At 40.6% G+C, this 17,713-nt stretch overlaps 1 protein-coding gene across 4 annotated transcripts in view; it reads left to right on the plus strand.

Annotated features, from left to right (window-relative positions):
* Nucleotides 1–17,713, plus strand: part of LOC128110757 (signal recognition particle 54 kDa protein) — a 69,183-nt gene that overhangs the window by 16,297 nt on the left and 35,173 nt on the right. For all 4 annotated transcript variants that reach the window (XM_052738542.1, XM_052738539.1, XM_052738538.1 and 1 more), the window contains 10 exons: nucleotides 756–840; nucleotides 3,062–3,166; nucleotides 4,111–4,177; nucleotides 4,263–4,320; nucleotides 6,947–7,097; nucleotides 8,920–9,068; nucleotides 9,424–9,524; nucleotides 9,975–10,061; nucleotides 15,562–15,635; nucleotides 15,980–16,088. In XM_052738542.1, coding sequence (XP_052594502.1) covers nucleotides 756–840; nucleotides 3,062–3,166; nucleotides 4,111–4,177; nucleotides 4,263–4,320; nucleotides 6,947–7,097; nucleotides 8,920–9,068; nucleotides 9,424–9,524; nucleotides 9,975–10,061; nucleotides 15,562–15,635; nucleotides 15,980–16,088 — 986 coding nt within the window. The remainder of the gene's footprint in view (nucleotides 1–755; nucleotides 841–3,061; nucleotides 3,167–4,110; nucleotides 4,178–4,262; nucleotides 4,321–6,946; nucleotides 7,098–8,919; nucleotides 9,069–9,423; nucleotides 9,525–9,974; nucleotides 10,062–15,561; nucleotides 15,636–15,979; nucleotides 16,089–17,713) is intronic.

A 17,713-nucleotide genomic window follows, 5' to 3' on the forward strand; every position in this document is an offset into this window, starting at 1 on the left:
TCAGCCTTGGCTGAAAGATTTAGATGGAGGGAAGAAGGAGGACTGTGTATTTCCATAATGGTGGTTCAGTGAACAAAGATAACTTCATCTCGTTGTAGATTTTCTTCTGTCTTCTTTATTTGGTGGGTTCAGTCATTTACTATAGCTAAATGGGATACAACATTAATGTAAAGGCTTTTTAACAATTCAGTTTTTTCATGAAATTGTGGTGAGATTACCTGAGTCAGTCTTCTTCATGATTGAAGACTCATACTCTCTTTCGTTCTCCATTTTGGTTTCTCTGTCCTTGTTTGAAGGAGTACTGTGTGGTCTTTGGAAGAGGCATGTGGGCGGGCGGGCATCTAGAGCGTATGGGCGCCTCTGACAACTCCCTGAGTCCCAGTGCTAGCATTCCTTCTGTCTGCGCTCATAGTCGGGGGGATACAGAACTACGAGCATTTAAGAACTTAGAAGTAGAAAGTCAGTGTGATTTTCTGTGTATAACGTTTACAAGCTTCAAGAAAAATAAAATTAATATTTGTAGTTATAGCCAGAGAAATTACTACTTATGCATTGAACTGAAAGCCTTGAAAAACTATCTAATATTTTGTGATATAATTCTTTGTGGTATAATCTTATGAATCTGTAATAATTATATGAATGTCAGTTAGATCATTAATATGAATGATTGAGTACTCAACGTTCTGTGAGATAGAAATACTTTCAGATTATCTTAACGGACTTTTCTTCTTACCCCAATTGTCACTGTTATGAAGGTCTGCAATTGATCTTGAAGAGATGGCATCTGGTCTGAACAAAAGAAAAATGATTCAGCATGCTGTATTTAAAGAACTTGTAAAGGTAAAAGTGTATCAAGAGTATGATTCCATCGAACACAGCTTTTGAGTCCCTTCTCCATTCTTCTCCATTCTCTGTATATCATGGCAGAATCAGTCAGCTGTCTGTTTTTACTCAATAATATCTAAATTTTCTCTTCCTCCCACACACTAAAACAGGAAGGCAGAGGCAGGTGCATCTCTATGAAATTGAGCTAGTCAGCCTACATATTGAGACTGTCTCATGCAACAAACAAAAAGACAGTAATAACAACTAAACTGTATTATTAGTGACTGTACACTTTACCAGCAAACACTTAAAATGCCAGCTTTCACTTAAGTCCTTCATAAAGCTGTAGATAGTAATTGTATTAAATTGTGACCGTTGACTATGTGTATGTCTTTTTAAGGTTCTGTGGATGAAATGGGAAGTATATGTTCTGTGCTGTACTCTTCAAAGCCTCTTAAAGCTCAGCTCAGTTGCAAACTGAAGTCTCTGCTGCCTGCAGAGAACACCATTTTATGTAAATGAGCAATTAGCATATAATCTGGTTATTCTGACCTGGATTTAATTTGGCAGAACTATTTCCCAAAGGAAGTGAACTTGTCACTTTAAGGAAAATAACTGACAATATTATAGCTGGTGATAAAATTCAAGATAAAATTATATGTATATTTTTTAGCTATTATGAATAGTGATGTTGTGACTGATCATGTTTTGTTTTTACATATATCTTGTTTTCTCTTGGATAAATATGTTGGAGAAGAATTTCAGGGTCTTTTCTTTCTCTCTACACAGCCCTAGCTGTCCTCAAAGTCAGAGACCTGAGACCTTCTGCCTCCCAAGTGCTGGCATTAAAGGCATACACCACTTCTTTTTTTTGTTTGTTTTTCTAGACAGGGTTTCTCTGTGTATCTTTGGTGCTTGTCCTGGATCTTGCTCTGTAGACCAGGCTGGCCTCAAACTCACAGAGATCTGCCTGGCTCTGCCTCTCAAGTGCTGAGATTAAAGGCCTGCACCACTGCCGCCTGGGCACTTTTTTTTTTAATTGAATTTTATTATTTTACCTTTGGAACCATGGCTCACTAATTGAGATTGGCCTGGAACTTGCTACTAGCCTAGGCTGGCCTGGAATTCATGATTCTCCTGAAGTCTAGATTTTTATAAAGAAAATATTTGTAAAGTGTTCTGCTAAAGGTACGTGGGTAAGCTGGACATGTTGTTCAGTTAGTAGAGTAAGCATCTATCTGGGCTGCGGGAATCCCTGAGTTCAATTTCCAGCACCATGTAATCTTTGTTCTTGGGAGGTGGAGGGAGGCAAATCAGAAGTTCAAGGTCATGATGACTTCACAAGTTCAAGGCCGCCATACATGAAACCTGCCTTAAGATAAATAAATAATAAATATTTTTTTAAAAAAAGAAAAATACAAGCCGGGCGGTGGTGGCGCATGCCTTTAATCCCAGCACTCGGGAGGCAGAGTCAGGCGGATCTCTGTGAGTTCGAGGCCAGCCTGGGCTACCAAGTGAGTTCCAGGAAAAGGCGCAAAGCTACACAGAGAAACCCTGTCTCGAAAAACCAAAAAAAAAAAAAAAAAAAAGAAAAATACTTTCTTTTTTCTTTAATTAATTACTTTTTGTGTGGTGGGTGTGTATATATGTGTGAGTCTGTCAGTCTGTCTGTGTAGGGAGTTGGCTGTTTCCCTCCATCATCTGGGTCCTTTCTTTCTTTTCTTTTCTTCCTTCCTTCCTTCCTTCCTTCCTTCCTTCCTTCCTTCCTTCCTTCCTTCCTTTCTTTCTTTAATTAATTTTTGTGTGGTGTGTGTATATATGTGTAAGTCTGTCTGTCAGTCTATCTGTGTAGGGAGTTGGCTGTTTCCTTCCATCGTGTGGTTCCTTGGGATTGAACTCAGGTTGTCATGTTTGCTAATCACCTTTGCCTGTTGAGTCATTCCACTGACCCCCAAATTTGATGTTTATATGGGTCCACAGGTACATTTGTTTTACATTTATGTAGTTGTGATACAGATTGTGATGTAGACGAACTCCTTACCTCTAAATTGCTTTGATGTGAAAGGCCTGAGTATGACTTCAACACTGCAGTATTTTATAAAAGTCTTCAATTTCCCTCTGCATGAAGGGGGCTAGTAGAGTTGTCTAAGAGTGTTGGGGTTATGGTGCTTTTTATAACATTGTAGGATTTTTGAATGTCCCGTGTTAGTCCGACATTTTTATCTTTGGTCTCCAGCTTGTAGACCCTGGAGTTAAAGCATGGACCCCGACTAAAGGAAAACAGAATGTGATCATGTTCGTTGGCTTGCAAGGGAGTGGTAAGACGACTACATGTTCAAAGGTAAATGCACGGAAAAGTGTCTGTGTAAGATGTGTTTGTACAAAGTTTCATGTTCCAGCCAAGCTATCTATTGTTGTTTTATAGTTTTGTTACTTAGTGTGTCTTCTCTGCTTTTGTAATATTTTTGTAGGACATAGAGTAGACTCCTATAGTCTCCTGTGATATTTGTCAGAATGTTAGACTTGTAAGCCAGGGGTGGAGATGCTCACCTGTAGTCCCAGACTATTGTGGAGTTGGGAGGATCAGGAGTTCAAGCTCATCATCAACTACATAGTGAGTTTGAGGTCAGCCTGAACTGTATGAGACCACCTCAAAACAAACAGTGAAAAATAACGTTAATTCTGGTTCTTTTGAAAAAGAAAAGGCAACTCCTGTCCTTAAGGAATGTAAGTAAGCCAGATGTAGTGGAGGAAGGCCGGTGGATCTTTGTGTTGAGGCCAGCCATTCTGTAGTTACTTCCAGGCCAGCCACAGCTACTGGAGAGAAAGAGAGGGTGTAGGACAAGGAGAGCTCACATGCACACAGTGATTTTTTTTTTAATTGAAGAAAACAAGGGTATGGACTTTCCCTTGTGACACAAAATTTCCCTTTGAGTGTCCCACTGTTTATGATATTGCCTTTTATCTTACATATCCTTATGTTAATTTTTCATTTCTTATATGACCCTCTTGTCTATGATTGGGTTCCCCACAAGTGTTAGCCATGTTATAGTTTAAGGGCAGGGGTGATGGTTGTTTAACAGTGGTTATTGCTTCCCTATTACCTTACATTTGTTGAATGAGAATTAGGATTTAAACTCTTTGCTATACATCAAAATATTTAATATTACATTTAAGAGAATTATGAGCAATTTTACTTTACTTCTTAGATAAATAAGATTAAACAAAAGTTATATATAAAATGATTTGTTTTCTGATACTTTATTTTTAATCTTCCTTTCCCAGTTAGCATATTATTATCAGAGAAAAGGTTGGAAGACCTGTTTGATATGTGCAGATACATTCAGAGCAGGTAGTGTGTTGAAATTAAATTTTTCTTTTTCTTTTTGTATTTTTTATTGTCACATTTGAGGCTTCATTACTTCTTTATCTCTTAGGCGCTTTTGACCAGCTAAAACAGAATGCCACCAAAGCAAGAATTCCATTCTATGGAAGGTAGGTTACTATCTTTTTTATTTTTGTTTTTTTTGGCTTTTTGAGATTCAGTCTCAGTTTTCGTTCAGTCTGACCTGGAAAACTCTAGCAGTCCAGGTAATCCTTTTGTAATCCTTGTAATTACAATTGTAATCCTTTTGTCTCAGTCTTCTGGGTGCTGGGCTCACAGGTGTGTGCCACCATACGTGGCTTCCTTTTTTAATTCTTTATCATTTAACAATATGTAGTCAGGGCCTGACAACCTGAGTGTGACTCCAGGAAGCATGGTGGAAGGAGAGAACCAGCTTCGTAAGGTTACCCTTTGAACTCCACATGTGTGCTGGCACATCTTTGGGTGGGTGTGCTCCCATGTGTACGTGCGTGCACACACACCTACGGAAGTCTATCTTTAAGTAACTAAAATGAGTATATAGTAACACACCTAATTAGCACTTTTAATGCTTTTTATTATCATTTACCATATAGATTTTTATAGGAAGATCAGTTATTTTACATTAAAATGAGTCTTTTTGACAGCTGTCGTAGTTAGGGTTACTGTTTCTGTGATGAAACACCAAAGGCAACTTGGGAGGAGAAAGTGTTTATTTGGCTTACACTTCCAAATGGTAGTCCATCATTGAAGGAAGTCAGGGCAGGAGCTCAGAAGGGCAGGAACATGGAGGCAGGAGGCCATAGAACCCAGACCCACCAGCCCAGTGCTCTTATGCAGGCATTTTCTCAGTTGAGGTTCTTTTAATAACTCTAGCTTGTGTCAAGTTGACATAAAACTAGCCAGCACAACTGCTTTGTACATCGATTCCTACAGCAGTGGTTAAATGGATTGCATAAATTTGTCAAAACTCATCAAATGGGGACTGGGCATGTAGCTTATGGAATGAGTACTTGCCTAGGATATACAAGGCCCTGAGTTTAATACCTAGGTCCCCCCCACAAAAAAAGGAAAGCAACCCCCCCACCAAAAAAAAAAAGGACCAATTCTCACTAGAATGAATACAGTAGGGACTGATGAGATGGCTCAGCAGGTAACAGCACTCCAGCAAGACTGGCAACCCGAGTCCCATTTCCGGGACCTTGATGGTAGAAAGAGCACCTGTTCCTTCAAGCTGTCCTGTGACTCCACAGGTGCACCATGGTTTAGTCATGCTTATACACATGCACATGGAGAAGATTAAAGAAGTAGATACAATAACAAAACTGAACACAGTGGCACACTTTATTGTGTCATTTGTTAGAAAGAGGAATTGAGTTTTAGAATGGTAATTACTGCAGTTTTTTATGTAACACACTATCTATATATATGTAGTCATTGTCACTTTCTCTTTGGTTTTTCGAGCCTTGGCTGTTCTAGAACTCACTTTGTAGACTAGGCTGGCCTTGAACTCACAGAGATCCGCCTGCCTCTCTCTCCCAAGGGCTGGGATTAAAGGCATGCGCCACCACTGCCAGCTCATTGTCATTTTCTATGAAGAAACATTTTCGATCATGTTTCCTTATGCATTTACAAATTTTAGTTGTATGGCTATGATCTTAGTATTTAAGATGCTGAGGTTATAGCCAGGCATGGTGGCGCACGCCTTTAATCCTAGCACTTGGGAGGCAGAGGCAGGCAGATCTCTGTGAGTTCTAGGCCAGCCTGGTCTATAAAGCAAGTTCTAGGATAGCCAGGGCTGTTAGATAGGAAAACCTTGTCTCAAAAAAAAAAAACAAAAAAAAAGGGGGGGGGGAGATGCTGAGGTGAGAATTATCATGAGTTTAAGACTATACAGAGCTATATAGCTGATACTAGGTTAGCCAGGGCTGCATAGTGAAACCTTATCTGAAAAAATAATTAATTGATTAATTAAATAATGTCTAGTAATGCTAATAGCTGTCATTTTGATTTTAATTTATTTATTCTCTGTGTGGGGGTGTTTTGCTTGCATATATGTTTGTGTAGCACATGTGTGCCTGCCTAGTGCTCTGGTGCTCTTACAGGCTAGAAGAGGGTGTTATATCTCTTGGAACTGGAGGTAAACATGGTTGTGAACCAGGCTTTGTGGGTGCTGGGAACTGAACCTGGATCCTCTGGAAGAGCAGCCAGTGCTCTTAACTGCTGTGCTATTTCTCCAGTCCCTGTTCTTTATGTTTTTTAAAAGAAGTATTTATTTTGTTTCAGGTATGTTTAATACTAACATACCAGATAAACCTTAAATGTTCAGCCTCCATCTATATAGTACATGTGATGTCATCATGATGGGGTGCTGTGCAATGTAAAAGTATTGTTTCACAGGAGTATTTAATAAGTTCATAAAATGTTAACAAAATGTTATTAAATGGAAAAGCAGATATAATATACTTTGCAGCATGACTTCACTTATTAAAGAAGATTTAAAAATGCTTAAGGAAGCAATTCAGAAAAAACATGCATTGGAATTATGTAGACTTTTGTAGGAAAGTTCAGTGGTGCCTCCTGATGCCAAAGAAATGATTTCTGGTCTTGTTACTTGTTAGGAATATCTTCTTCTAAATTGAAAATACAGTATTTTTGCTTTTTCAGACTAGATTAAAATAAACTTACAATTCCCAGGTAAATAGTATTTGGATGTTTTCCCATCCTAATGTTAAATCAGTTGTTTGTGTTCAATAGCTACACAGAAATGGATCCTGTCATCATTGCATCTGAGGGAGTGGAGAAGTTCAAAAATGAAAATTTTGAAATCATTATTGTTGATACAAGTGGTCGGCACAAACAAGAAGATTCTTTGTTTGAAGAAATGCTTCAAGTTTCTAATGCTATAGTAAGTAGCTTTCCATGGAACACCACTTAAAGGACTTCAATTTAACTATGAAACCTGATTGAGTTTTTGGTGAATATAAGTTACTCCTTGCCTATAAGACATCTATTAAGTAATTTATTTCTGTTTTGGGGACCTATAACTCTGTGATAAGGACAATGTCATCATTTTTGGTCTTTAGTATAGAAAAATATAATGAAAAATTAAGAATTAACCTTAAATAGTTGTTGATTTTTTTTCTCATTACCTAAATTCAGTAGAAACAATTATTTTGAAGATTTTTCAAAATGAAGCATTAATATTGTCATTTAGTGTCTCCTTTAAAGCTCCTGAAAGATGGAGCTGAGCGTGGTGGCACACACCTTTTATCCTAGTACTTGGGAAGCACAGATGGATCTCTGTGAGTTCAAAGCCAGCCTGATAACATTAGCTAGTTCTAGGCTATCCAGCCAAGGCTACACAGTGAGACCCTGTGTGTTAGTCACTGTTTTATTGCCGTGAAAGAGACAGCATGATTAAGGCAGCTTTTATAAAGGAAAACATAATTGGAACTGGCTTACAATTTCAGAGTCCGTTACCATCATGGTGGGGATATGGTGGCACACAGGCAGACATGGTGCTGGAGAAGGAGCTGAGGATCCTACATCCAGATCTGCAGGCTGCAGAAGAGAGCAAGCCTCTGGGCCTGGTCTGGGCTTTTGAAACCTTAAAGCCCACTCCCACTGACACACTTCCTCCAACAAGGCTGTACCTACTCCAACATGGCCACACCTACTAATCCTTCTCAAGTAGTGCCATTCCCTATGGCAAAGTATTCAAATAAGTGAGGCTTTGGGGGCCATTCTTACTGAAACCTCCACGCTAAAACAAAAATAAAATTATGGAAATAATGTAGAGGTAAGAAGCAGCTCAACACCTGTTGCATACATTAGAAATTCATGTTTGGTTGTCAGGATGTTGTCAATAATTCTTTGGTTAGTGATTGGTACTAATTAGTGTCTTTTCAGTGCTACTGTTATATTGACAAATGGGAACAGATAAGGGACATGTCCTCAGTCTGTTACTGATTTTGAATACACCCTTCCGCTTTGTGCTTTTTCTGACTTACTTTTACTGTTCCTTTGCCTTCAGTATCTAAAGGTGTTTGCATAAACTCCTCCTCCTCTTCTAGATCTTCTCCTCCTCCTCCTTCCTCTTCTTTTGTCCTCCTCCTCCTCCTCCTCCTCCTTTCTCCCTTCTTTTCTTTTTCTTTATTTTTATTTATTTATTTTTTTTTTTTTTTTGGTTTTCCGAGACAGGGTTTCTCTGTGTAGCTTTGCGCCTTTCCTGGAACTCACTTGGTAGCCCAGGCTGGCCTCGAACTCACAAAGATCCGCCTGCCTCTGCCTCCCGAGTGCTGGGATTAAAGGCGTGCGCCACCACCGCCCAGCTTCTTTATTTTTGAAGCAGACCCCAGGTAGCCCTGGCTGTCCTGGAACTCACTCTGTAGACTAGGCTGGGCGATACTCAGAGATTCGTCTGCCTCTGCCTCCCAAGTACTGGGATTAAAGGCGTGCGCCACCACCTCCAGGCAGCTTTTCTTCTTTATTCAGGCCTCAGCTCAGAATAATTTCCGAAGATGCTACCATATTTTCTTCTATATATCATGGACTCAAAGGTTTTCTTACTATCTCTTTATCAAGCCCTGTATGCCACTTAATTCACGGTGCTCCTTCTCTCAGTCAGTATTTATTAAATAATATTCATAGTAAGCATTCTGTACATGCTCATGGTGACCTTTAATAACACCAGTATGAAGAAGTCTTTTTTTATTCATTCTTTCTAGCAACCGGATAACATTGTTTATGTGATGGATGCATCCATTGGACAGGCTTGTGAGGCCCAGGCGAAGGCTTTTAAAGATAAAGTAGATGTAGCTTCAGTAATAGTGACCAAACTTGACGGCCATGCGAAAGGAGGCGGCGCTCTGAGTGCGTGAGTATCGGTCGGTTGATGCGTCGCTGTTGTGGTCGTTAAAGCCTTTGCCCTGTAAATCATTTGATGTGTGCCCTGGGATCGTGTGTGTGTGTGTGTGTGTGTGTGTGTGTGTGTGTGTGTGTGTGTGTGTGTGTGTTTATGAGTTTCTTACTCTGCTTTTAAGACTGTCTTACTAATGAATTGATATGATGCAGAAGAGAGATTTAAGTAGAGACGGTTTTGGAGCCTATCTGATATAGTTCTAACTAGTGAAAAGAAACTTGAATTTTATACCTTTTGTCTGTTATCTTTGAAAAATCTCCTGGATATTTGTTTTCTTTGTTGAGGTTATTATTTTTTTTTTTCTGTGTAGAGTTGCTGCCACAAAAAGTCCAATTATTTTCATTGGTACAGGGGAGCATATAGATGACTTTGAGCCTTTCAAAACACAGCCTTTTATCAGCAAACTTCTTGGTAAGTTCAGTGTGGGATTACAGAACCGTCTCTGAGATAGTATGGATCTTAAAGTGCTGGGGACCAGTGTGCTGCTGCCTGCATCCCCAGCCCTCTGTCCTCCTCTTTTCTGTGGTTAGAATGGTAAAGTGAGTTACTGGATGCAGAGCTTTTTGGAGGAGTTTGAGCACATACTACAGAAATACGTAGTTAGAGTAATAGAAGTTGTAATGATAGTAAAACTTTTCTGTCCTCTTAAAGTGGTATAGTGAGTGAGCGTGGAGTTAGGAGGTCACCCCTGGACTGCTTTCCCTGACCTACACCTTTGCTTCCTCCTCAGCTTCAGTTTCTTTCATGTAGAGTATAGTAGATTGAACCAACCTTGCACACGATTCCATGTGTCAGTGTGCTCTGCATCATGTGAAGGTGAGCATGTTATCAGCTGTTCATTTTCCGTGTGGTGTCTTGTAGGTATGGGTGACATTGAAGGACTGATAGACAAAGTCAACGAACTGAAGCTGGATGACAACGAGGCGCTCATAGAGAAGCTGAAGCATGGTATACTGTAGCAAACAGCATGTGATCTCAAGTGTGCTTCCTTCCTTCTGTCTTCGTTCCCTTTTGTGGTGCTGAGGATTGAACCCAGGGCTTTGTGCATGCTAGAAGTGCTCTACAGCTCTCTACCTCCCAATCCATTGCTTTTCGGAGAGAGATCTTACTGTGTAGCTGAAGCTGGCTTCGGACTTCTGAACCGCCTGCTTCTACTTGGGTTATAGGTGTGCGCTATCGAACTTTTTCTTGATTTCCTTTTCTCTTCTTTTTAAAAAGTTGGATGTGAGGCGAGTCAATTTGCACATGTCCCACATCACTCATGAAAAGGTTAGAGGATTACTTTGTGGATGAAGTTTGTTCTTTTCCACCTTTACATGGGTTCCAGGGTTGAACTTGGTTCGCTGGGCTTGCAAGACATGCACCTTTATCCACTGAACCATCTTCCCAGCTGGTCTTTTTGATACATTTCCTATTAATTCATTAGAAATGATAATGTCTGTAATTAGAATCAACTTTTCAAATGCTTTTTTTAAGCTGGGCATAGTGACATATGCCTTTAATCTCTTTGAGTTCCAGGCTAGCCTGGTCTACAAAGTGAGTTCCAGGCTCTCCAGGGTTACATAGTGAGACTCTGTCTCCAAAAAAAGAGGTCAAATGCTTGTTTTAGATGATTTATATGCAAATCTTTTTAATTCTTGGGCATCTGAGCAGCTACTGAATTAGTTTTGTTATCTTATAATCAAATTAGCTGAAAGTTGAAATAGAAGCTTTTATTTTCATTCTTGAAACAAAAACAGCTGAGAATTCAGAATATACTTAGTATATATATATTTTGACACAGGGTCTTGTATCCTGGGTTGGTCTGGAATACCTTTTGCTCTTGCTGCTGTCTTTCAGGTACTGAGATTACAGGTGTGCCGTCACACTTGGCCTTTTTTGGGCGGAGGAGGGTGTATGGTTTTTCAAGACAGGGTTTCTCTGTGTAGACCTGGCAGGCTATCCTTGAACTCACAGAGATCCGTCTGTCTTTGCCTCCCATGTGCTGGGATTAAAGGTGTATGTTACCGTTGCCTGGTTTTTGGTGGTTTCGAGAGGAGGTCTTGCTGTACAGCCCTAGCCAGACCAGAACTCACTCTGTAGACCAGACTGGTCTCCATTTGTGGCAGTTCTCTTCTTCCCTCTGCCCTCTGGGGTTACAAGGCTGCACCACCGTGCCTGATCTATAGAATATATCTTTTTTAGTCTGCCTTCCCAATTACGTGTGTATATAATAAACTGTGTAAAAGGAAGTTTAAAAGGATGAGATTAAGAACACATATAGACCCTTTTTCCCATCATGCGAGTGGAAGACCACTTCTGTCTCACTGTTGAAGACTCAGATTCTTCCACCGTGGAACTTCAGCTTTATCTATAAAAGTAGGTGATGGTACTGATGTGGTTGTGACGACCACATAACAAGAGGTACAGGAACACTTAACAAGTGATTAATGATCATCCTGGCTTTTCTCAGACCTTTCCTGTTAATTCCTGTGTTTGTGTACTAGTCTGCCTTTAGCTTCCTTCTCCTTCATTTTGTACTCCTGTGTTTACCTCTCAAATGTTGGTGGTTTTTTTTTAGGCGTCATTGGAGGCCACCTCTTTCTTTCAAGCTTCAACCTTATTAATCTGTATGTTTACTAAACCCATTTTTCCACTGATAAGTTCCATAAACACCTCACATTCAGCATGTTGTTATCTTCCATCCTACCCTTGAACGCTACCCTTGTTTGTTTGTTTGTTTGTTTATTGAGGCAGGGTTTCTCTGTGAGTCCTGGCTGTCCTGGAACTCACTCTGTAGACTAGGCTGGTCTCGAACTCACAGAGATCCACCTGCCTCTGCCTCCCGAGTGCTGGGATTAAAGGTGTGCATCACCACCGCCTAGCTCACACCACCATTTTTATCAGTGAGTGTTAACAACATTTGCCTGTGTCTGGAGTCAGAAACTTGGGTATCATTTACTGATACTTTTTTTTGTGTGTGTGTGTGGGTGGTTTCAAGACAGCGTTCCTCTGTGTAGCTTTGGAGCCTGTCCTGGCCTCGAACTCACAGAGATCCACCTGCCTCTGCCTCCCGAGTGCTGAGACTAAGGCGTGCGCCACCGCCGCCTGGCTTACTGATCCCTTTTTTCTCCTCCAGGACTTGGGATTGGACGCAGGATCTTGTGCACACTAGGCAAACAGTCCACCTCCGAGCCACGTCCTTAGCCTTCTTCATTTTTCTTCTGGTCTTAGTACTTTCACCTCTTGAACACCTCCAGTTTATCGACCAGTCTCTCAGCTCTTCTGCAGCCATGCTATTTTATCTCGTACCTCAATTGCTTATAAAAGAAAGTGTTTAATTGGGGGCTCGCATACAGATGCAGAGAGTGAGTCCATAACCATCTTGGTAGGGGACATGGCAACAGGCAGGCGGTGAGTCCATGATCGTCACAGTAGGGATCTTGGCAGCACACAGGCAGGCAGGCGCTGGAGTGCTAGCTGAGAGCTTACATGCGATTCACGGGTACAAAACCAAGGAAGCATGACTGGGAATGGCATGGGCTTTTGAAGCTCAGAGCCCACTCCAGTGACACTTCTCCAACCAGGCCACACCTTCCAATCATTCCCAACCAGTCCACCAACTAAGGGCCAAACATTCAAATATATGCTCCAGTGGGGACCATTATCATTCAGACCACCACATCCAAACCGTCCTTGAACTTGAGAGCCTCTTGCTTCAGCCTCTGGAATGATGGAGTTACAGGTGTGTGTCACTAAGCCTGGCTGATCTCTATTTAGAAAATAAGAGTTTTCAGAAATTTCGCTATGATCCCATCAATCAAAACTCCTCCGTCAGCTTCCCATTGTCCTTCGAGTGCTTGTAAAAGATCCCATTATCTAGTTCCTGTCTTCTACATAAGGCTTTGACTTGGCTGTATTTAGCATTCTGTGCCAACCATGCTGAGCTTTGAATTTCTCCAGTGTAAGTTGCTCACACTTTTTGCTTGTCCCTCTGTCTGTGACATACATCCTCTCTTTATACTCCCTGTGGACAAGTACTTAATTCCGAGGATAACTTGCTGGAGTTTCTTCTCCTACCTTTATGTGGATTCTGGGGATCAAACTGAGCTCATTAGGCTTGGTGGCAAACATCTTTACCCACTGAGCCATCTAGCTGGTTCCACTTCTTTCATTGTGAATGGCCAAAGTGGATTATTCTAGAATCTAAACACTGGTCCTTATAACAGAACAGCAAGTACTCTTGGTGGCCAAACCATCTCTCCAGCCCAGTTCTATATTGTGTCCATTTTTCCCTCAACCAGTTTATTTCATACGATTTCTCCCTTCCTTTATTATTATTGTTGTTGTTATCATTGTGTGTGTGTGTGTGTGTGTGTGTGTGTGTGTGTGTGTGTGTGTGTGTGTGTGTGTGTGATGTGTGTGTGTGTGAGCACACTGTGGCATGTATATGGCGAGCACAGGGCACTGAAATAGTTCTCTCCTTCCATCTTGTGTGGTTTCCAGGGATTGAACTCAGGTCATCAGTTTGCCTGGCAAGTACCTCATCCACCGAGCCATCTGACCAGCCCATATAATTTGTTTTTGGTTTTGAGACAGAATCTCCTTTCTTTGACTGACGAATCTATTTTCTCTATTGTGTCTTCATCGTCAGAGATTCTCTGTTCCATCTCTTGCATTCTCTTGGTTATGCTTGCATCTGTAGTTCCTGTTCATTTAGTCAGGATTTCTATTTCCAGCATTCCCTCAGTTTGTGTCTTCTTTATTGTCTCGCGATTCAATTTTCAAATCTTGAACTGTTTCCTCCATCTGTTTAATTGCTTTTTCTTGGCTTTGATTTCTTCCAACTTTTTGTTTGTTTTTTCTTCCATTTCTTTAAGGGAATTTTTTATTTCCCCTTTAAGGGAGTTTTTCATTTCCTCTTTAAAGGCCTCTATCATCTTCTTAAAGTCATTTTTAGGATTAATTTCTTCTTCTTCTGCCTTGGTATGTTCAGGTCTTGCAGGTGTAGAATCGCTAGGTTCTGATGGTGTCATATAGGTCTTTATGTTGTTGCCTGTATTTTTGCCCTGGCGTCTACTCATCTCTTCCTCCGCTCGGTGTAGGTGGTGTCTATGTCTGAAGGTGCCTCTCTTGTTCCAGTTGATAGTCCACTAGGAGTTCTTGGTTGAATCGGTTGTGTTGGACTCTGTTTCTCTGGGAGCAGCTTAGTCCAATCAGTGTTAGTGGGTTCTGTCTCAGGGAGCGGTTGTTCCCAATTGGTGCAGGGTGGGCTTATGACTCCAGTGGTTGTTGGGTTTGCAGGGGCTGTTTTTTTTGGTGAGGGAGTAGGGAAAGGTAGCTGCCTGGTCCCTAGGGCTCCGATGGCTGGGGCCTAGGGGCTAGAGACCTGGTCTGCAGGTCCAGAGATGGGACCTTACCTGTTCCCAGTCGGTGTAGGATGGGCTTATGCCTCTGTTGATCTCGTTCAGTGGCTGGACGGCTCCTACTCTTGCATTCTCGGGTCGCTCGCCCACTCCTCAGTTGATCTTGTTTGCTCAGACTGCAGGCTGCAGGCTTCTGAAACCTCTCCGGAATGGGTCTCAACTGAACAGGTTGATCAGTAGGGCAATCTCACCAATGCCTCCATGTTGTTGGGCTTCGCAGGATCGGCAGCTGGACCCCGGGTCGGCCTTGGGCAGAATGCTCGGGTCTTAGGGTTGATTCCCCAAGTTATGGGATTCAGAATCTTCCTTTCTTAGTCCTGGCTGACTATAAACTTGGAATCTTTTCTCCTCAGCCTCTTCTAAGTGTAGAGAATACAGGTATGAGCCACCATGCCCATCAGCAAAACATTTTTATAATCACCAATGAAGTTTTTTTTATAATCGTCAATGAAACTCTAGTTTTTTCATACAGGGACTCTCTACGTAGCCTTGACTGTCCTAAAACTCTATGTAGACCAGGCTGTCCTCAAACTCAGAGGATTCAGCTGACTCTGCTGGGACTAAAGGGTGTGTCATCACTCCTGGCATTATTTGAGTACTACTTTGTGGTCAGTCTGTCCAACCATGGATAGCTAAGCTATGAAGACATTTCAAATCTTATAAATCATTTTCACTATTTTATCTTCTTGCCCGTAATGCATAGAAGTTTTACATGTTCTATGTTCTCTTTAGTTTTTGCTATGTTCAAGCCTTTTAATTGTAGCCATCTTAGTAGATGTAGTTTGCCTTGTTTCTAAGTTTCTTGTAATTGCGTATGTCTATCTAACGTGCTAGAATAGTAAGCTTCTCTGTGATACAATCTGTCCTTGTGCTTATTACTCCTTACAGCCTTCATCCTGTCTTCCACACAGTAACTGTGCAATGAATGTTTATTGATCGGATAATATGCTTCAAGATGAATTCATGATTAAGGAAAATACTAGTTTTATTGAATGGAAATGTACATTTTCTGCTATATCTGAATTATTTATATTGCATTTCAGGTCAGTTTACATTGCGAGACATGTATGAACAGTTTCAGAATATCATGAAAATGGGCCCATTCAGTCAGATCTTGGTTAGTTATCTTTAAATGTTTCTAAAGTTCTTTCTGTGTTTTTGTGTTCATTGTATTTGTACAAAGAAAGCAACTTTAATACACTGCAGTGCGCCAGGCATGGCTGTAACAGAAGAGCCGCCTGCCTGATTCGCGGGTATCAGTTGTGTACAATTGGGTTTTGTTGTGACATCTTCATGAGTTCATATAATGCACTTTTCATTGTAATTTCTAAGAACAGTTATTCCTGCATAAATCATTTGGGTAAAATGGTTTGTTTAATAATTACTTTCAAGGCTAGTGTTTAAATATTGACATTTTGAGCAGTATGAAGTCATTGATGACTATGTTTCAATCTGTTTTAGGGGATGATTCCAGGCTTTGGAACAGATTTTATGAGCAAAGGAAATGAACAGGAGTCAATGGCCAGGCTAAAGAAGCTGATGACCATAATGGACAGTATGAATGATCAAGGTGAGCGAGTAAGTGCCTTGACTGAGGGGCACTGTTCTGGAGAGCAGCAGGGTTTGAGCTTCATGTTTTCTTGTTGGCAAGATGGAAGAAACTTAGATCAAAAGATTATTGTTAGGTAGATCTGGAGTAACTTGTAAGCTCTCGCTTAAAGGGTTGTGATCATTGGGCTGATTCATTGAGAGAAATTCAAAGTATAACACTTTTCTAAATGAGCTCTGAAGAAAGAATTGTATGTTTTCATCAAGTTGATAGAAATGAATACGGAAAATTGCCAGGTGGCGGTGGCGCGCACCTTTAATCCCAGCACTCGGGAGGCAGAGGTAGGCGGATCTTTGTGAGTTCGAGGCCAGCCTGGGCTACAGAGTGAGTTCCAGGAAAGGAGCAAAGCTACACAGAGAAACTCTGTCTCGAAAAACAAAAAAACAAAACAAAACAAAACAAAACAAAAAAGAAATGAATGGGGAAAATTACAGTCGGTTTTGAGAGAATCCTGGGCTTAAAAAAAATTAAATGTTGGCTGGGTATGTTGGTGCACTCCTTTAATCCAGGCATTTGAGAGGCAGAGGCAGGTAGATCTCTGAGTTTGAGGCCAGCCTGGTCTACATAGCAAGTTCCAGGCTAGTCAGAGATACATGGTGAGATCCTGTCTCAATATAAATAACCAGGGGCTGGAGGAATGGCTCAGCAGTTAAGAGCACTGGCTGTTCTTCCAGAGGTCCTGAGTTCAATTCCCAGTCCACATGGTGCCTCACAACCATCTATAACTGTAGTACCATGGGATCTGATGTCCTCTTCTGGTGTGCAACTGTACATACAGATAAAACACCCATATACATAAAGTACAGAAATAAGTAAATCTTTAAAAAAAAAAAAAGAGAAGCTATTTATAAATAATCAAGTAAATTCAGTGGTTTTTTTTATTGTCTCTTCAATACTTAATGTGTACCTTTCAAATATAAATCATCACAGTTCTTAAGGGAGATAGTTCACTATTATCTATCTCTTCCGGGTGAAAAAAACTGAGGTATAATCATACTGAGTAAAAAATTTCAAGGTCACTGGACAGTAGAGAGGCTGGGGTCCAACCTAAACAATTTTCTTGGGAGTCTGTCCTCAGTCACTCTGTAGGTTACATGATGGCTCTCCCACATCTGAAAGCTTTTTTTTTCTTTTTCTTTTTGAAGTCATGTTTGTATTTATTTGTTTATCTGTTTGTTATCAAAAGCCTTCTTTTTATCCCTGGTAGGGGTGTATATATGGAAATGCCAGGCAACAAAAATTCTGTAATTAGAGTTATAACCAAATGACATACTTCCTTACATAATTATTCAGTTCCCACAAGTTTATTTATAGTTTCAATAAAATCCCAGTCTCTAGACAAGGCCGTGCACACTTATGATCCCTATACTTGGGAGGTGGAGGCAGGAGGAACAGGAATTCAAGGTCATTCTTGAGCAGTAAGGTAAGGTTGAAGCCAGCTTGAGCTACATGAAACCATCAAAAAACAAAAAATAATACTAATAAATAAATAAAAGTCTAAATAAAAATCTTCCTTTTCATGTGTGTAGCAATTGGTAATAGTGATTCTGAAACTTAATCAAAATGGAAAATGCCAAGACTGGGCA

This window comes from Peromyscus californicus, unplaced genomic scaffold (genome assembly GCF_007827085.1).
Source record: "Peromyscus californicus insignis strain IS unplaced genomic scaffold, ASM782708v3 Scaffold_15__1_contigs__length_86483966, whole genome shotgun sequence".
In the NCBI taxonomy this organism is placed as follows: domain Eukaryota; kingdom Metazoa; phylum Chordata; class Mammalia; order Rodentia; family Cricetidae; genus Peromyscus; species Peromyscus californicus.